The sequence below is a fragment of the Erpetoichthys calabaricus genome, chromosome 7, assembly GCF_900747795.2.
Source record: "Erpetoichthys calabaricus chromosome 7, fErpCal1.3, whole genome shotgun sequence".
In the NCBI taxonomy this organism is placed as follows: domain Eukaryota; kingdom Metazoa; phylum Chordata; class Cladistia; order Polypteriformes; family Polypteridae; genus Erpetoichthys; species Erpetoichthys calabaricus.
Genome location: NC_041400.2, coordinates 48,043,734 through 48,064,788, shown reverse-complemented (window position 1 = coordinate 48,064,788; position 21,055 = coordinate 48,043,734). Strand labels below are relative to the sequence as shown.

Here is a 21,055-nt window from a genome sequence, read left to right as displayed (position 1 = left end):
CCAGAGATTGTTGTTTTCCAACCACTAGGACTCAGAGAGATCATGTTACCTCCTAGCGCTGTTCCTGTTGTTTTCCATCTGATTCACTACATACTTTCCTATCACAGTGAGCAGTACAGTAATCTACAAAAGTGGCATATTGAATTTTACTTTAATCTCCAAAATACAGTCAAAACTAAAACTATTAAATCTGTTAAAACTGCTCATACTGTTATAAAACATTAGTACTGAAGTAAAATAATACATTTTATTTATTGTAATGGGCATGCGTGAGTTTTATGTGAACATGTCGTGTACTGCGTTTTTTGGGATTATTGCTTTTTATGACACACACACACCAGGGACTTAAGTGTAATTTAAATACATGGATAGCAGATCTGCAAAGGGTTCAATCAGGGAAGATGAGGACATTATAATCCATAGAACATTGAGAAAAGAACTAGACAATAGGAAAAAAAATTAAATGTACTAAAATAAAAGCTACAAAGAAACAATAGCAGACATTGGCATACGACATTTCTCAAATAGCATAATAGGTTCCCTTTATACAGATTTTTTTTTGTGCATGTAGGTTAAAATGACCTTTTTCTTTTTCTGGTTAATAGTTAAGCTGCTAGACAATTGTGTGAATAGTCATCATTTGTGTTTGTTCTCACAGTTCAGCCTATCTTAATTATACTTTCCATTACTGAAAACCATATGGTGTGTGGTTATAAAATAAAATGTGTTTGCTTAAGTATCTAATAACAGTAAACACAGATAATAAGTTTGCTTAAAAAAATTCTATACTCATATTGTATAATAAATATATTAATTTTCTTTTGCCGCCAGCAGAGGACCCTGCATCATTCACTTTTGGCTTATAGCCAGGCTGCTTGCATTTTCGTAAGTGACAGTGTGTACATAACTGGGATGCATTCCAGCATTAATGTTAAGATAAAAAAATAGTTTAGACTGTCCACAACCCCTGATGGAGCAGGCACTGTACAAAGGGTTAATACAGTGCATCCGGAAAGTATTCGCAGCGCATCAGTTTTTCCACATTTTGTTATGTTACAGCCTTATTCCACAATGGATTAAATTCATTTTTTTCCTCAAAATTCTACACACAACACCCCATAATGACAATGTGAAAAAAGTTTACTTGAGGTTTTTGCAAATTTATTAAAAATAAAAAAACTGAGAAATCACATGTACATAAGTATTCACAGCCTTTGCTCAATACTTTGTCGATGCACCTTTGGCAGCAATTACAGCCTCAAGTCTTTCTGAATATGATGCCACAAGCTTGGCACACCTATCCTTGGCCAGTTTCGCCCATTCCTATTTACAGCACCTCTCAAGCTCCATCAGGTTGGATGGTCATTATGGGGTGTTGTGTGTAGAATTCTAAGGAAAAAAATGAATTTAATCCATTTTGGAATAAGGCTGTAACGTAACAAAATGTGGAAAAAGTGATGCGCTGTGAATAATTTCCGGATGTACTGTATCTGTGGTGAGTTCAGCCTGTCTCTGCCCTTTTTTCTTTTTCCCATTTTATTTTATAACGCAAACCATGAGGCATCAGACTGAAGAGCTTCTGTTCTATGAGAGGTTCAAAACACCTGTGTTCCGTATGTCTCATAGCTACATTCTATGCATTGTACTTACGGTTGAGCATTTATTGGTTGTTGGTTCTCATGCACACACAGTCTGTCCCCCTGACTAAAGACAAAATCAGACCTGTTTGTTTTTATCGTAATGAGTTGAAGTTGGACCGAGTCGTTGGGTATGTCACATTAGGCAATCAACTTCACAGGAGCTCACTGCAGACTGCTTTCAAATCGCTGAGATCATGTAAAAGAAAGCTGTCACTGAAAGTCGCTGGAAAAGTCATGTAATATGATATAGGCTTAACTGAACTTTAGTCACCAGGTTCCAGATAAGATTCTGAAATACCTAAGTCCTGTTCAGCCACAAAATAATAGTCCACCTTTTTTCTCTACAATGCAGAGTGGAGTGTGGTACAAATCAAAGATGGACCAATTTCAAGATTTTTATAAATGAAGACCTTTTTTGTTGCAGAAAGTCAAGTTAAGAAGAGTTCTGCCCAGTTGGTTCTACAGTCAATAAAAGTAGAGTGAGGAGAGGAGTGTAAAAAAGCCATGCACTTGGTGATTTATCATGGATGTTAAAACATTATACAGTATAAAAGGATCAGTGAGAGAGGAGATTGATGAGGGGAAGAAGTTGAGTTCATCCAGGACTGTCTTATTTGGACTAGAAACAAAACAGGTTGCAACAATAAGCAGGCTATAGCGGAATTTCTTATGAATACCTTGAAATTAATTGTGATGTTGATCATGGAAAATAATATATTTTAAGAAAGGAGTAACAGGTAAACTACAAGGTCAATATATTTGAGTAAGACAGAAGATGGTTTTAGATGTGTTTCAGTGACTTTCAGATCTGTATGTAATCAGTAAGTAGCTCATGCCAGTCATTAATAGTAAAATGAATCTTGTGTTCATGTTGTGGAGCCAGAAAAGTTAAAGAAAAGAAAGAAAGATAATACAGTAATATATTTTGTGGTGAGATTTGTTAGGAACCAGTCTTAGTCCCCAACCCAGACAGAGTAAAATAAACTTGATTTGGAATTCAATTCCAAAATTAAATCAGTTAGGGTCTGAACTTGCAGCTTTTATTGGTCGATGGAAAAAATGTTCACCAAAGACAATTTCAACAGTTACAGTTAAAGCAAATAGCATCAGAGGTTATCAGTAATAATAAACAGAACACCTGAATTCAAAACTGTACACACCAAAAATAGTCTTGAGAAAGGAGAATGCAAATTTTAATATACAAATTTGGAGAAAGTAACCATTGTTGATTTATTAAAGGTGGGCTGTTTCCTTGAAATGTAATGACCCTCCTTTAATAATAAAATGGAGGCAGTCGGCAATCTGAGATGTTGTCTCGGCTGGCTTTGTTAGCTTTCTGGAAAACTCGGTTATTGCTTAAAAAAAAACTGTATTTAATAACGTTCTTTTTGTTGTGACGATCACATAATAGAATCAGTTGTCACTTGCATCATTGTTACATTCTGGAAAGTTTTTTTTTTACCTTGTGTGCCAAGATTATTATGCATTTTCAAAGCTCTTCTTAGAACAAATAATGTGAAGCATTGTACTTGAAAGATTTCTAACATTTTCTTTACTGGAGTCAGACAGTTCTGTCTTTCATTACAGCTGGAGTATTTCATTATGCAGTGTTCAAAACAGAAATCTTCAGAAAGTTTAAAAAGGAAAAAAGCCTGCAAATCCAAAGGACTGAAGCCTCCTCAGCTAGGACAGCCTGGTATGTGTCTCTGGTGTTTATTCTTTTTGTATATTAATACAAATATTAATTCTTTACAGCCTGTATTGTCATTAGGTAAGCATGGCAGAGGTACCTACTGATTTGAACCATAACTCTGTATTTATTGCTTACTTTATAGCACAGAGCAAGTCATTAAATAGGGTTGTGTACAAACTGTGATTTCAAGTAATGATCAAGATACAAGCACTATTTCAAATAAAATTGCTTGCCTGATGAAAAATGAAGATGCCTTTCAGATCTTAACAGCCGATGGAAAATAATTTTAAGGAGACTAGATTAAACTAAGCTGTTTGCAGTGTTTAAGAAAGAAAACAATATATACAATGTAATAACCATTTTGTGTTGCTAATCCTGTACAAACCTTACTTCAGTGAGTTTGTACTGTCACTAGAAGGGTAGCTCTGCCTACCAAATTGACCTATACTGCACAGTGAAGCCCACTCTTCTATGTCATATACTCTACATTGCAAATAAATTTATGAGTGGGTTAGTCAGACCAAGGATAGAGTGTGTAAAAGTTTATACTGTGCATTGTAACAGGGCTGGGAGTACCAGAAATACTTGGGTCAAGCTGGTGTCTGTCATAGTCTTTGTTACTTAAGCTTGCTGTTGTTATTTTAAGGTAGCCATCATATTCTGGGTTAATGCTTCACATGGAAGTGGGGGCAATACGTGGCACTGATTTTCACAATTCATATCAGCAAATGTTGCTTATTCATACCAGCCATCACTTCTTCATACACAATTGGGCAAAACAGAAGGTTGTTTATGTAATGTCTTGTGTTTTAAGTACCATTACAGAATGGGAAAAGAAAAAACAGGGCAGAGATTGCGGCTGAACTCACTGTACCTGTTAACCTTTTGCATGGCATCGGCCCCATCATGAAACAGGCTATCAACTACACTGTCAAGCAGGCATAGGACAGCACAAACATTCAGACAAAATTGTAGTCCAAGGTAGCTGTAGTTGTAGTTGTAACCCAATGGTGTGAGTGATGAGTAGAAAGAAAACAGATTGATGATCACAACCCCCTCTGTATCTTTGTCTCCTTTTAAAAGAGCCCGCTTGATTAATCTTCTTCCCAGCATCCCCTGAGCTTTCTGAGTCTGGCCAATAGTGTAATACCACCTGGGCTGCTGTTGTAGTCTATTTTAAGTAGTGCTGTTACCCTGTGAGCATTTCCTTTCTGGTGATATCAGCTGATTTCTCTCTGTGTCAGCCCTACCTTTTTCCATGCAGCATCACCACTACAGTGCTGTTATTTCACTGCTTTACAGCTCCAAGTCCTTCCCTCACCAGGTGATGCACGAGACTGGCAATAGTTCAGTTTGATAGTGGTTGGCAGTGGGTGATTTTTTGATATTAGAAGGTGATCAGCAAACTAGTTGTTTTTCTTGTTTTTAAACATTTTTTGTTAAATACAGTATGTCTCATGTGGATGTGTAGTCTCAAAAAAGAAAAGGATCTAAAACAATACTGTTGTCTGACAGAATTTTAGAAAATTGCAAGAGAATCAAGTCAGTTCTTTAACTGATGAGAGGCTCTTTCTCCCTGCCTGTCTTCAAAGCTACATCTAAGTAACTTATTCACAACATTAACTTAAATCTGCCCAGTTCTTCTGTTGCTAAATCCTAATCATCCTTTGCCAATATCATAGTTTCCCCCTAGGACACTGATTAACTGATAACACACATTGTCTTAGCCGCCAGTACTGGCAATTTTTCAAAGAGTTCTTGGATTACTTGCAGAGATCGAAGCAAGAAAGATGGCTAAAGTCTACGTGAAGCTGTAGCAAGTTTTCATTTAGATCATCGTGCCAAAACAGTGATTCAGTCTAACTAGTTTCTTAAATAAAATGCAGCTCCTACTGGTAATGCAATGTGTCACTTAATTAGACAGCGCTTTCCTGCTACAAGTCTGCCAAACCAGAAATTACCATTAATATACATTTTAATTTTGTGAAAAAATATTGATAAAATCTTTGGCCTTTTGTATTAGTATCCCGTCTTCATTTTTCTCCTTTATTTACTTCTAAATATTTTATTCAAAAAGTTATTTTATTATAAGTAACATAAAAATTGTTAACTTACTTTTTAATTCTAGCTTTTTAAAAATGGGCAGCTGGCTAAGAAAAAAAATAGACTCCAGATTTCATCAGACTAGTGAACTACAGTATGAAGAAAAGAAATAAACATAGAAATGGTAATTTCTAAAACTATAGATTGACCTGAAATAAGGATCTTACACTTAAAATCTATTCATGTTATTTTCTAATCATGTCAAGTCTTAATCTGCCATTTTTTAGCTAAAATCAAAGTGTGTGACAGTCTGAATGTATTAGCATGTTGTAAACGAGTGTGGTAATGCAGGACGGACAACAAGATTTGGAATTCCAAACAGTTTATCCCGTTTAATATCTTCAAACAAATGCAAAGAAAAATGTCCAAATTTCAACAGAAACAAATCGCTGTTCTCGCACTTATTACAGGCTACTTCTGCATAGCTTTTCTGAAAGAATTAATTGTTCAGGAGTTCTGTCTATATGGTCCACTCTCAGGTCAAACACCCCTTGCTCTCTGGGTGGCCGAGCTTCTTATAACGGCTAGTCGCCAGAAGTGGTAGAGCTAAATGCCGTCATTGCGTAGTTGTTCTGAGCTTCAGGGAGAGAAGGAAAAGAGAACATCAGCGACAGCGCCCCCTCTCGCTGTGGTGGGTAATCAAGTACCTTGTTCAAGCCTGTGAGGAGGTCTTCCAACACGCATACGTGACACATTCTAATTTTTGAATGGAATTTTTTTTTTCTATCTAAAATGCCATACACGGTTGACTTCTACTTTGCACTCTGCGCTGCTTTTGTTGGTCTGTGATATGTGGAAGAACATTTTCAAATGTTTCATAGTTTTCAACTGAACTGGGCTATTCTGGTGATGAAGGTGCACCTAGAAAGGAACTACATGAACTTGGTTGTATAGATTGAAATGCCGAACTCACAATTAGAAGTGCTGAACTGACATTACTGGAATTGCTTGACTTTGTTAAGGTTTAACAGTTTATCTTTGTTTTATCATTCCTATTTGATTTTGTTAAAGTTTAACAGTTTATCTTTGTTTTAGCATTCTTGTGTGATTATTTTAGGGTATTGATTACTTTTTAAAAAAAATTCAGATGAGCAATCAATTGAAATGGTACATTCTCTTTATTCACATAATTATTTATGGAGTATTTTTTAGGTTAGTAAGGAGGCATGGCTCAGCACTCATATTGAGAGCAAATCAAAGTTCTGGTGTGAGGAGTCTTTTAAGATGTTTTTTGCTTTCTTGAGGCATCGAGAGCTGTGCAGTTCATCCAGAGAGGGTAAAGAACAGCCGATGATCTGCTGGGCAGTCTTTACGATCCACTGAGTGTTTTCATCTGCGCTGTTGTGTAGCTGGAAAACCACATGCAGAGGCAGTAGCACAGGATATTCTCGATAGAGCAGCGATAGAAGGACACCAGCAGTTTTTGGGGGATGTTATTTTTCCTGAGGACTCTCAAGAAATAAAGTTTCTGCTGAGCCTTCTTCACCAGCTCAGCTGTGTTCACACCCCAGGACTGGCCTTCCATGATGTGGAGTCCCAGGAAGCGGAAGTCTGACACCCTCTCCACACAGTCCCCTCCGATGGAGAGTGGATTGATTTCCATTTTCTTTTTCCTGAAGTCCACAACGAGCTCCTTGGTCTTACTTGTGTTCAGGAGCAGGTTGTTGTCAGTGCACCATGCTGTCAGCCGCTCCACCTCGTCCCTGTAGGCAGATTCATCCTCTCCAGAGATGAGCCCCACCACAGTGGTGTCATCTGCAAATTTGACGATGGTGTTGCTGTGGTGGACGGGGGTGCAATCATGTGTGTACAGCGTGAAGAGCAGGGGGCTCAGCACACATTCCTGAGGAGAGTCAGTGCTGATGCTGATGCTGATGGCCAAGGAGATGTGAGGGCCCACCCTAACCCTTTGTGTGTGGTCTGTCAGGAAGTCTTTAATCCATATACAGGTGGAATACGGGAGTCCCAGGGCTAGCAGCTTGCCCAACAATCTGTGAGGGAGGATGGTGTTAAAAGCAGAGCTAAGTCAGGGTAGCATGGAGAGCAGCAGCAACAGCGTCCTCAGTAGACCTGTTAGCAAATTGGTGTGCATCAAAGGTGGGAGGGATGAAGGACATGATATGATTCTGGACCAGTCTCTCAAAACACTTCATCAAATACTGGGGTGAGCGCTACTGGCTGATAGTCATTCAGGCAGGTTATGGGTGATTTTTTTTGGTCAAGGGAGTAAGATGGAGGATTTCAGACAGGGAGGAACTGAGGCCTGGGACAGTGACAGGTTAAAGATCTTTGTAAAGACCCCAGCCAGCTGCTGTGCACAGCTCCTCAACACACGTCCAGGGACACCATCGGGACCTGCTGCCTTCCTAGGATTGACAGCATGGAACGAGCGTCACACCTCGTGTTCCTCCACCCTAAGGGAGGGGGTGATGTTGTTGTGAGTTGCTGCTGCGTGTGTAACAGCTGCCTCTGGTAGTTCCATCTCAAAGCGAGCAAAGAAGTGGTTCAGCTCCTCTGCCATTGAGGCGTCACCTTCAGCAGCTCTATGGCTGGTCCTGTAGTTGGTTAAGTGCTGGACTCCCTGCCAAACCTGCCTGCTGTTATTACTGTCCAGGTGCTCCTCAATCCTTCTCATATAGTCCCTCTTAGCCTTTTTGATGCCTGTCTTCAGGTTGGACCATGTCATGCTGTAGAGAGCCTTGTCACCACACCTAAAGGCAGTGTTCCTTTCCTTTAGCAGCCGCTGAACCTCTCGTCATCCAGGGCTTCTTGTTTGGATAGACACGGATATGTTTCTCCACTGTGACAGTGTCAATGCAGGTTTTGATGTAGCACAATACACTGTTGGTGTAGAGTTCCAAGTCTGGACTTTCAAAAATGTCCCAGGTAGTCCTGTTGAAGCAGTCCTGCAGCTGCAGAAAGGCGTCATCAGGCCAGGTTGTGATGGATCTTTTGGTGTTAAGAGCAGATTTGCGGAGAGGGGTGTATGCAGGAATCATCAGCAGTGACATGTGGTCAGACTGGGCCATGTGTGGAAGCTGTTTAGCTCTGTAGCCCAGCTTGATGTTTGAGTAGACCTTGTCCAGTGTTTTGGCTCCTCTAGAAGCACACTTTACGTGCTGGTGGAGTTTGGGGAACACTGCTTTTAAATCCACATAATTAAAGTCCCCTGCGATAATGAACACTGCATCAGGGTAATGGCTCTGTTGGCTGCTAATGCTGCTGTATAAATGTCTCGGAGCCAAGTTAGCATTAGCAGCTGGTGGTATGTAAACAGCGGTGATCATTACCACATTGAACTCCCGTGGTAAATAGATAGGTCTACATTTCACAGTCATATACTCCAAGTCAGGAGAACAATGGCTATCCACTATCACGGCGTCCGTGCACCAGTTATTAGATAGATAGACAGATAGATACTGTAGATAGATAGATACTTTATTAATCCCAAGGGGAAATTCACAATTATTGATGTACACACACACATACCCTCCTCTGCTCTGAGTCTCTAGTTCTGTCGTAACGCTGCGACGTATAGCCTGTTAGCTCAATAGCCGAGTCCGGTATGCATGAATGGAGCCAGGTTTCCGTGAACACAAACAAGCTACTGTCCTTGATCATGCGGTCTGATGCAAACTGAAGCCTCAGTTCATCCATCTTCTTGACAATAGATCTGGTGTTAGCGAGGAAAGGGCTTGGAAGCAGAGGTTTGTGAGGCTGTTTCCGTAGTCTAGCAGTGTGCCGGCCCTGCATCCTCGCTTCTGCTTCCTCTCTCTGCGCCACCTTCGTCGTCGGCCTCTGGGGATGGTAATCCACGGGGAGCCGGGTGTCCTGGCTATATCCATTGGAACGTTGTGCGAGTGAATGAATTCCGCCGTAACACTCCCCACACAGCAGACTCTGATCTTAAGAAGATCGTCTCGGTTGTAGTATATGTTCGCCCAACAGAATGTAGAACGAACTAAAATCAACACACACACACACAAAACAAAACTCCGAAGGGGAGAGCACCGAGCCGCTGCAACTATGTGCACCGCCATTCCGTCATATCTCGGAACTCCCCAGCAATTAAAGATGTCTTCCCTTAAAATGGAGCAGATCTTCCCCACCTGTGTATTGGGCAAGGCTAACAGTTCCATCCATTTAGAGTAGTAATCTACTACCACCAGCAGTACAGTCTTTTTGTTTTTGGACCTGGAGAATAGTCCCATCAAATCTACCCCCACCATTCCTCCTGGTTCACTCACCACTGTGGACTGTCACAAACCATCCGGTTTTCCTGGGGGAATCTTGTACTGTTGGCATATCCTACACTTTTTAACATAGACCCAGACATCCTTATGGATGGTGGGCCTCCATGCTACCTCCAGGATTCTCAACAAGGTCTTAGTGTTCCCCAGGTGCCCCTCAAAAGGACTATCATGGAAGTACTGGAGAAACTCTAGGATGAGTTCTTGGGAAACCACTAGCTGATATTTGTGACGCCCATATCTTGATGGTATCACACGATACAGCACCCCTTGGAGTTCCTCATAGCGAATATGCCCAGGTCTACCCCCTGAACCTTTCCTGCACCCTTGACAAACAGAACAGGTTGTCTGAGCTTGAGTGATTACCTGCAAGTCCAGGGGCTGTTCGAATACAGAGGGTTTGACCATAGCCACAAGCATCTGTAGGGTGTCTTCTTGGATCCAGGACAATTTATCTGGCACTATATTGCCATGACCCTTTAGGTAGTGAACCTGGAACTTGAATTCTTGAAGTCTAAGCACCCATCTAGTGAGCCTGGAAGAAGTGTTTGAGCACTTGAAAGCCCAGGTCAAAGCATTATGATCTGTATATATGCTGAAAACTGTTCCCTCCAAATAATGTTGCCACTTTTCCATAGCCCAAACTACAACCAAACACTCTTTTTCACTGGCTGAATAGTTAAGAACAGGACCCCTTAATTTTCCTGTGGCACAAGTGATAACACGTTCCACCCTGTTATCACACCAAGATAGAGTAAGAACTATCCCGAGTCCCACGTTACTTTCATCAATATTCACTTGAAGCTGGAGTTGTGGTTCCAGCTGTGCCAAGATCACATGCACCTGAAAAGTGTTCTTCAATTTCTTTACCGCCTCCTGGCATTCAGTTGACCATCGCCACAGGACTCCCTTTTTGGTGAGGTGATGCAAAGGGGCTGCAATGTCTGCCATGTTTGGTATAAATTTAAGATACCAAACTACCATTCCCAAAAAACGCTGCAGGCTTTTGACATTGGTAGGGGTTGGATAGTCCCATATGGAGACTATATGATGTCGTCTATATAGATAAAACAGATCTTTCGGAGTAAACCCTTCAGTACTTGTTCCATTAGTCTCTGAAATGTAGCACTAGCGTTGACCAGCCCAAAGGGCATAATCCGAAACTGGTACAAACCATCAGGGATTATCACAGCAGTCTTCTGTATGCTGTTTTCACCCGTCCGTACCTGCCAATACCCGGAGTGTAGATCCAAAGTCGAAAACACCATTGCCCCATGGAGAGACTCAAGAATGTCATGGATTAGAGGCATAGGGTAGGCATCCACTTGGGTTTTAGCGTTTGGGGCTCGGTAGTCCACACAGAACCGATGTGGCCCATCTCCTTTGCAAACTATCACCACTGGCGAAGCCCATGGAGAAGAGTTTGGCTCAATTATGCCAGCCTGCAGCATTTTAGACAGCTCTTCTAAAATGATGTTGATCATTTGGGGAGAGGCTTTATAAACCCAATGCTTTACGGGCAACTCATCAGTTGTATGGATATCATGAGTGACCACATGAGTAGTCCTGCCGTGCACACCGATGTCCTCCCCTGGTCAACCAGCACTCGTTTTTGCGTGCACCTGAACCAATTGCAACTTACAGGACTTAAAGACCTGCTGCTAAAGCCTTGGTAACAGATACCACAGAACACATTTGTTGGTCTTGTGGAGTCCATGCCTCAATGAATCAGAGCTGTTGTGGCTGCACGAGGGGGATGTAATATTTTAGGCAGGTGGTTGTAATGTGGAAGCTGTTCAGTGTAAATATTATAATAAACAAACAAAAATCCCCCCCCCCCAAACACACATAAGAACTTCTGGCTTGAATAATAGACAGCTGCTGCAACAACAACAACAACATTTATTTATATAGCACATTTTCATACAATCAATGTAGCTCAAAGTTCTTTACATGATGAAGAAAGAGAAAAAAGACAAAATTAATAATTAAAATTAGGGAACACTAATTAACATAGAATAAAAGTAAGGGCCGATGGCCAGGGAGGACAGAAAAAAAAAAAACACCAGACAGCTGGAGAAAAAAATAAAATCCGCAGGGGTTCCACGGCCACAAGACCGCCCAGCCCCCTCTAGGCAATAACAGGCTTGTAGGTGAAGGTAAGATGGTCAGACCTGTCCAGATGTACGTTTTAAAGGCATTTTCATTTGAATACATAAGGCCCAGCTTATTGTGTCAACAAAAGAAACATGCTGATACAAATGTGTTCCATCCAAAGCACCCTGGTTAAAGACACCAATGTTCAGAATAACTCATCATTAGAGTGTTGATAACAGAGTGAAGCACATCTGTTGCTGAGTTTAAAATAAAATTGAACATGATGATGCACACCACTTCTTAGGCAGTAATGCAGATGAATTCAGACTGCATTCCAAAGTTTGGATCATACATTTCAGCTTTAATTGTGTTGTGCTTGCTTTTTTACTATTTCTTATACACATAAATCTCAAGACTCATCCAGCATTAAGTAGCATCTGAAGTAAGTTTAAGACAGCAATCTGTAGTACCCAAATGCCACTGTACCTGACCTCTCTGTGACTCACCATAAGATGTGATAATTCTTAAAAAGTGATTGAACTTTCCTTATTATATGGGTGTTGGCCAGTTTTGAATCCTTTCCATCTTACCTTTTTTCCTAGTGCTGGATCTTTGCCCTTTCCACCATCAGACTAGCTACTCCTTTGATAAGGTAATAGAGCTCTTTAGGCACTAGTGATCACAGTGCTACCAGCTGAGTACCGGTATTTTTAATGTATTCCACTTTATGTTCCTCAGTCTCTTACATTCTCAGATGTTGTAAATGTAAGGTATGCTTCAGATCTTCTATGCTCATCTTGTGACATCTCTCAGGTTCACAGCTCGTCCTAAAGGCAGTTGAGATGGGCCAAAGCCTGGGCCTATGATGACAGCAGCATACTGTATCTTCAATTTAAAAATCTATTTAAAAAAATTATAGTAACTTATAGAAACAAGTCAGAAGCCAAATCTTAGCATTAATAATTTATAACATTAATAACTGTCCAAAATAGAGTGTGAGCTTCTGTAAAAAGGCCTTCTGTAAAAAGCTGCCACATGTTGTAGCACCCAGAAGAGCAAATGCTATGTTACAAAAATGTATGCCTTAAACTGATGTGAAAAAATAATGTGCTATTACTTTGCTGTATCTACACATGGAAGTAGTTTGTATTTAGAGACACATTATAGCATAAAAATATTTTACTTAAAGTTGAATGCTATATGAAAACTGTTTTGAGCATTATTTCTATATTAGTTTTCTCCAGTCTGTTCTAGTTATAGAATGAAGCAGGGGCGTGAATGGTCATTTTTAGTAACTGTATTTATGGAAGTGTTCAAATAAAAGCTGCCCCAAAAATATTTTTTAACCAAGATGAGCTTTGCATGGCTAAGGTTAAATAATTAACAATTCAGTGCACTCCAGTATTATGTTTTTTAAGAAAAATTAACTTTCTCTGCAGTAGTAGACACAATACATACATTAAAAAACGGGCAATGTTTTCATAATTGAAATATACATAGGAGTCCATTAAGACCCTCTACATTTTAAATGTTTATTTCAAATGATAAATCTAAATAGGCCCACCAGCCCATTAAATGAATTATCATTGCATTCACCTTTAAAATTAGACATTTTAAAGGATTATTATTATAGCTATTTGTTTACTGAAATTCTGAATTCTATGAATCTATGATCATTAAGGAAAGGACTGTCTAAGTGTACTCAAACAGTAATCCAGGGATCTTTAAAAGGGGTGGGGTGGGGGGGGGGGGGGGGGGTGGCAGATGGTATATCATGTCGATTCCTGAAGTCCTACTTCAAGCAGCTCTCTTCAGTTTTTTATTTGCTTTTTAACTGGTCCCTGACCTGTGGTATATTGTACCTGAGCTGTGGAAACAAGTCAATCATTATCCCAGTTCTTAAAATTTCCAGTCCAGACAGTCTGAATGACTACAGTCCAGTGAGGCTCACTTCTATTCCAGTGAAATGCTTTGAGCAATATGAAAAACATTTTAATGACAGACACTAAGTCATTTCAAGATAACCACCAATTTGCTTACAGTGCAAATAGAAGTATTTAAGATGCTCTGCTGGCTATTCTACATCACATTTACATTTTTCTGGATAACCATGCTCATATATCAGAGCATTATTTCTTGATTTTTCTTCTACAACCCCAATTCCAATGAAGTTGGGACGTTGTGTAAAACATAAATAAAAACAGAATACAATGATTTGCAAATCCTTTTCAACCTATATTCAATTGAATACACTACAAAGACAAGATATCGAATGTTCAAACTGATAAACTTTATTGTTGTTTTGCAAATCTTCACTCATTTTGAATTTGATGCCTGTAACACATTCCAAAAAAACTGGGACAGGGGCAGTAAAAGACTGGGAAAGTTGAGGAATGTTCAAAAAACACCTGTTTTGAACATTCCACAGGTTAATAGGTTAATTGGAAACAGGTGTTTGTCATGATTGGGTATAAAAGGAGCATCCCCAAAAGGCTCAGTCGTTCACAAGCAAGGATGGAGCGAGGTTCACCACTTTGTGAACAACTGAGTGGGCAAATAGTCCAGCAGTTTAAGAACAACATTTCTCAACGTACAATTGCAAGGAATCTAGGGATTTCATCATCTACTGTCCATAATATCATCAAAAGATTCGGAGAATCTGGAAAAATCTCTGCACGTAAGCGGCAAGGCCGAATACCAACACTGGATGCCCGTGACCTTCGATCCCTCAGGCGGCACTGCATTAAAAACCGACATCATTCTGTAAAGGATATTACCATGTGGGCTCTGGAATACTTCAGAAAACCATTGTCAGTTAACACAGTTCGTCGCTACATCTCCAAGTGCAAGTTAAAACTATACCATGAAAAGCGAAAGCCATATATCAACAACACCCAGAAACACCGGCGGCTTCTGTGGGCCCGAGCTCATCTGAGATGGACTGACGCAAAGTGGAAAAGTGTGCTGTGGTCTGACGAGTCCACATTTCAAATTGTTTTTGGAAATCATGGATGTTGTGTCCTCCGGGCCAAAGAGGAAAAGGACCATCCATATTGTTATCAGCGCAAAGTTCAAAAGCCAGCATCTGTGAAGGTATGGGGGTGAGTTAGTGTCCATGGCATGGGTAACTTGCACATCTGTGAAGGCACCATTAATGCTGAAAGGTACATACAGGTTTTGGAGCAACATACGCTGCCATCCAAGCAATGTCTTTTTCAGGGACATCCCTGCTTATTTCAGCAGGACAATGCGAAGCCACATTCTGCATGTGTTATAACAGCGTGGCTTCGTAGTAAAAGAGTGCGGGTACTAGACTGGCCTGCCTGCAGTCCAGACCTGTCTCCCATTGAAAATGTGTGGCGCATTATGAAGCGCAAAATACGACAACGGAGACCCCGGACTGTTGAGCAACTGAATTTGTACATCAAGCAAGAATGGGAAAGAATTCCACGTACACAGCTTCAACAACTAGTGTCCTCAGTTCCCAAACGCTTATTGAGTGTTGTTAAAAGGAAAGGTGATATAACACAGTGGTAAACATGCCCCTGTCCCAGCTTTTTTGGAACGTGTTGCAGGCATCAAATTCAAAATAAGTGAAGATTTGCAAAACAACAATAAAGTATATCAGTTTGAACATTCGATATCTTGTCTTTGTAGTGTATTCTGTTGAATATAGGTTGAAAAGGATTTGCAAATCATTGTACAGTAAACCCTCGTTTATCACGATTAATCCGTTCCAGACTACCTCGATAAATGAATTTCCGCGAAGTAGGATTCTTTATTTATAAATCGAATATTTTCGCAGTTAGAGCATAGAAAACCTGTTTACGACCTTCTAAATACGTTTTTTAACATTATTAGAGCCTTCTAGACATGAAATAACACCCTTTAGTCAAAAGTTTAAACTGTGCTCCATGACAAGACAGAGATGACAGTTCCGTCTCACAATTAAAAGAATGCAAACATATCTTCCTCTTCAAAGGAGTGCGCGTCAGGAGCAGAGAATGTCAGAGAGAGAGAGTGAAAAGCAAACAATCAAAAATCAATAGGGCTGTTCAGGCTTTTAAGTATGCGAAGCACCGCCGGACAAAGCAGCTGCAAGGAAGGGAGCAATGTGAAGGTAGTCTTTCAGCATTTTTTAGAGGAGCGTCCATATCCTCTGGGCCAGTGTGCGAACAGCCCCTCTGCTCACATCCTCTCCGTCAGGAGCAGAGAATGTCAGAGAGAGTGAGAGAGAGAGACAAACAGAAAAAAGCAAACATCAAAAATCAATACATGCTGTTCAGGCTTTCAAGTATGTGAAGCACCGTGTGGGAAGCATATCGTATATCATTGAGGAGTTTTATTTAATACGTAATACGTGCTCTGGTTGGGTAGCTTCTCAGCCATCTGCCAATAGCGTCCCTTGTATGAAATCAACTGGGCAAACCAACTGCGGAAGCATGTACCATAAATTAAAAGACCCATTGTTCCGCAGAAATCCGCGAATCAGCAAAAAATCTGTGATATATATTTAGATATGCTTACATTTAAAATCCGCAATGGAGTGAAAGTCGAAGCGCGATATAGCGAGGGATCACTGTTCTGTTTTTATTTACATTTTATACAACATCCCAAGTTCATTGGAATTGGGGTTAGACATTCAATCACCATCACCATCACATATTGGTTGAGAAACTGAGCAGTATGAATGTTGTCACAGGTGGCTGGGGGTGGTACCTGGCCGGGACGCCCAGGAGGACCGGAGAAGGGCTTACGCCTCCCCCAGACCATGTGAGGGCGACCGCCCTGGTGGCTATGGGGACCACGAGTACAGAGCTTTGAAGCACTTATGCCACACTGGGGAGTGCCGGCGGAAGATTGTCGGGAGGCACCTGGAACACATCCGGGTGACTATAAAAGGGGCCGCCTCCCTCCATTCGATGGCTGGAGTCAGGTGGAAGAGGACGGAGCTCGGAGGAGAGGAGTGGAGGCGGTCAGAAGAAGAGGCATTGTGAAAGGGCCTGGACTTTGGGGTGATTGGTGCTGCGGCACTGGGGTGCGTGATCACTTCTGTAAATAGTGTAAATAAAGTGTGGGTGGTGATTTAAACATGTCTACCTGTCTGTGTCTGGGCTGCTTTCCACAATGTTTACCCATTTATTACATTTTGGATTCAGGACTTTCTTTTAAATCATTCAGGGGGAATCAAAGTACATGGCATTTTTTCAAAAGTCATTCTATCAAATACAGGGTCTCCACAAGGCTGTGTTTTTTCTACCTTAAACTGATGCCACATTATGTAAGTTTTTGTCGTATGGTATGTCAAATCGGCCTGAATGCAGTCTCTGATGTCATCACTGCACTTCACTGTGTCAAATTACATGAATGAAAATTGCAGCCTGTATCACATTTAGTGACCAAGTGTGGATCTTCCAGCGCAGTTGTGCTTGCCCCATTTTCTGACAGCCAATAGGAGGTGCCTGACGGAGTGGCACTTTATGAAGGGTTAACAGCTGCAGCAAGTTCATCAACAATCTCTGCCCTTTATTTCTTTTTTTCATAGTATGTAAAATACAAGGCATCAGACACACAAGCTTCTCTGTTATGTGGTTCAAAACATGCATGTTTGTTATTCCTCATCACTGCATTGTACTTTCGGATGAGCGTTCATTATTTCATTTGGTTGACATCTCTCCTGCATACATAGCCCATCTCTCCGCCTAATGAGAAAATCAAACAGGTTTGATTTTATCCTAACCAGTCACAAACTAGTTGATCTCAGTTGTTGGGTATGTCACATTGAACAAAAGATTTCATGGATGTACACCACTGAAGGCTATGACTGAAAATCACTGGAAAACTCATCTAATGTGATATAGCCTTTACTATTTACACTGTACTCAAGTAACCTGAGGCACAACAATGACCACTGTTCCATTATCAGGTATGCTGACACCTTCTGGACGCACATGTGCGGAGGATAAAAGCCATTACTTAAATCAAGTGGACGGTTTAGTAAATTAGTACAGTAACAACTATCTTACTCTGAATGTCAAAAACACCAAAGAAATATTTGTTCATTCATCATTGTTCTTAGAGAGGAGGTAGAAATAGCGATTGAATACAAATACTTAGGAACTCTCCTATGTAACAATCCTAATTGGAATATAAATACAAAAAATGTATACTCTAAATGCAGTTAGCACGTGTTTCTCTGTAAACTCAGACTGTTTGAAGTGGACGTGGACCTCCTGTTCTTTTTAGCGCAGTGTGATTCAGTCCATCTTCACTGTCATCTTTTTCGCCTGGTTTAGTAGTCTGACAAACCAAAATTTCTTAAAGCTCCAGCAGATTACCAGACATGCAGCTAAAGTTATTGGGGCTGACATAGATGATTTGGTCAGAGGACAACATTAAAAACTCAAAATCATGTCAAGTGATAATAGACACCCATTACATGCTGAAGTTAACTTCATTAAGTCGGGGAGGATCGTCTCTTTAAAGACCCACACAAATCGCTTAAGAAATTCCTTTCTTTCCTGTTCTATATGTCTTTTTAATAAGGATATCGGACATGATAAAACATTTCCAGAAGTGCAGAGTTTTTTTTGTGTCATGAAACTATTTTAGGAAAACGTCCACTATGAAACTGCTAGATGTACTTAGCAAAGAATCTGTTTCCAATTCTGTAAATATTTTAGAATTTCTATGCAAATTTTACCCCGTCTAGTCTTCATTTGTTTTTTCTGTCTGTTATTGAATGCAAAAGAAAAGGCAAAATTCATGTTTTCTTGGGTAAACACAACTAGATAAACACCTTAGACCAGTGGTTCCCAAACTTGGTCCTTGGGAGTCCCTGGGGCTGCAGCTTTCTGTCTGAACCAACTTCTGTTTTTAATTGGACTTGTAGCCTAATTAAGTGAGCTGTTGTTTCCCAGTTTCTGTGTTTTGGGGTGTGTTATTACATTTTAAATGAAAATTAAGCAGTTATATGTGGACTTTTTTTTTTTTTTTTTTTTTTTTTTTATTTATATTGCTCGTAATTTCCATTCTGCTTTCCCATTATTGGCTAATAGTGGGTTTGACGCTGAAGCAGTTGCAGCCTTTCATCATTTAGTTTTGTTTGCCTGGGTGTCTGCTTTGCTTGTTTTTAATTGTCAATAAGAGGACACAACGAAGAGAGCAGACTTCACAGAACAGGGAAAAGTAATAGGAACACAACAAAGAGGTAAAAATTTATAGGTATAGCAAAAAATAGAAATGTTTCTGAATGTCTTTTAATAATAATACTGCTGTACTTTTCTGAGTGCAGAATATGAGAAGAGATAAAAAGACCAGCTAGCTAAATAAGATAAGTTATTTTCAATTATTATCACTTATTATGAATCTGGTTGAAACAAAAACCTGCAACAATAGGGGGTCCCTAGGACCGAATTTGGGAACCACTGCCTTAGATCTTGTAAGAGTTGTCTGCTACCCACAATATAACTATTTTTTCTCTTTCTTGTTACAGTTAAACTGCCAGTTGTGAAGATACAAAATTCCAGTTACACTTCTGAGCTTCTTGGGCTGCTGGGAAGCCCTCAATTTGCAGATGTGTCTTTCTGTGCAGAGGGCACTAGTGTGGAGCTGGTGCATGCACATCGTGTAGTCTTGTGTTCCAGCAGTCGGATTTTAAATGCATTGCTCAGTGTACAAGGTGTTCCTCATGTCAAGAGCTCTTCACTACAGGCTGCTCAGAGACTGTTGTTAGTAAAGGAGAACACTTTAGAATCTCTTGACACCTCCACCAACATCAAAAACAGACATGTCCACAGTCCTCCTATGCAGATTCATATCTTGGATCCTCTTTTATCCAGATGCTTGCCTGAAACACTGCAGTTTATTTACTCAGGTAGGAATCACATGTGTCTTAAACATTTGTTAACTCTCCGCAGGAGCAGAGCAGCTTGTTTACATGTAATTTCATCTTTACTGAAATGTTTTAATTTTAGGAGTTTTAAGTTTATTTTATTCAGAAATGTGTGAACAAATGCAACATTGTGTTTATGCCTCCCTTGATTTTTCTGCATATGCTGAAGTCATAAACAGTTTAAGTCAGCTCTGACAGCAGCCGGCACAAAGCAAGACTGCTTAGTAATTAGGATTTCAGTCTATTACAAGGTGAATAAATGCAAACACAGATTTGCATTCACATACATACACTTCAAGTTGTAATTAATTTCTTAATAGATTTTGGGCTCTGTTAGGAAACCTAAGCAGTCAGAAAATTCAAATGAATACATTGAATATTCATAAAGTTTACAAACAGGACACTGCAGACTGAATTTTAAATGAGTAAGTATGGAAAGAAAATAAATCTAAATACCAAATTGCAATATTTAAAAAAAAAAAAAAGAAAAACTATTACACATAGACAAAGCAAATGTACTTGATGCAAGACTTGTATAGTATAAGTGGTCTCAGTTAAATATATTATCATCACTGGCATAGGGGGGTGGCATAGTCCACCCCAAACTTCACAGAGAAGGGGGACCTCCAGATCCAAAGGACTACCCTCATCATATCTCTACAGAGCCAGCCACAAAAATATAAATTTAAGTTAAAATAGATATTTTGTGTATTTTTAGGCAAAACAAAACAGTAAAAAAACTGGTGTATCATGTCACTTGCTTTCACGTGCCACATGTGGGTCCAATGATACTTGAAATCTGCATAAGTTGTTTAGTATACAGTTAAGAGTTCCATCCTGTTAACAAAAAGAACATATTTAAAACACTACTCAAAAATGCACTAACAAGTGAATGGCACAACAAGTCATTGCTAAACTATATTAAAGAAAACATCTCTGTTTATATCGTCAGCGGAAGAGGGAGCTAGTGAGATGTTGCCAGTGTCATCAATAGAACAGATTACGTTAGCTAAATCTAACAGCACTGCAAGCTTGTCAGACAAGACTACTCCTTGTCCTCTCTGCCCACCTCTTCCCATTGCAGACAACCACTAGGCCATTAATGAAGACGTGCCAAGGGAACTGCCAGCCCCAGCCCAGCCCCAACTCCAAGTAGAAATAAAAATACAGTGGATATAAAAAGTCTAGACACCCTTATTATAGTAGCGTGTTTTTTGATAGAAAAAAGTGAAACCAATATAAAACCTTTTCCACCTACAGTATATTGTGTAGTCGTAACGTATATATACAGAGAAAGTGAAAACAAATCAGAAGCAATTAAGTGAAAAAAAATAAAAACTTACAAAAAAGCTGGTTGCATAAATGTGTTCACCCCCTA

The 21,055-nt window shown here is 40.0% G+C and overlaps 2 protein-coding genes across 2 annotated transcripts in view; one reads left to right on the top strand and one right to left on the bottom strand.

Annotated features, from left to right (window-relative positions):
* Positions 1–16,018, bottom strand: part of LOC114654090 (SCAN domain-containing protein 3-like) — a 412,012-nt gene extending 395,994 nt beyond the window's left edge. The window contains exon 1 of the mRNA XM_028804509.2: positions 15,667–16,018. The gene's annotated coding sequence lies outside the window, so the exon portion shown is untranslated. The remainder of the gene's footprint in view (positions 1–15,666) is intronic.
* The window catches only part of rhobtb3 (Rho related BTB domain containing 3), a 110,862-nt gene that overhangs the window by 56,228 nt on the left and 33,579 nt on the right, over positions 1–21,055 (top strand). The window contains exons 5-6 of the mRNA XM_028804772.2: positions 3,228–3,336; positions 19,279–19,659. Of these exons, the coding sequence (XP_028660605.1) occupies positions 3,228–3,336; positions 19,279–19,659 (490 nt within the window). The remainder of the gene's footprint in view (positions 1–3,227; positions 3,337–19,278; positions 19,660–21,055) is intronic.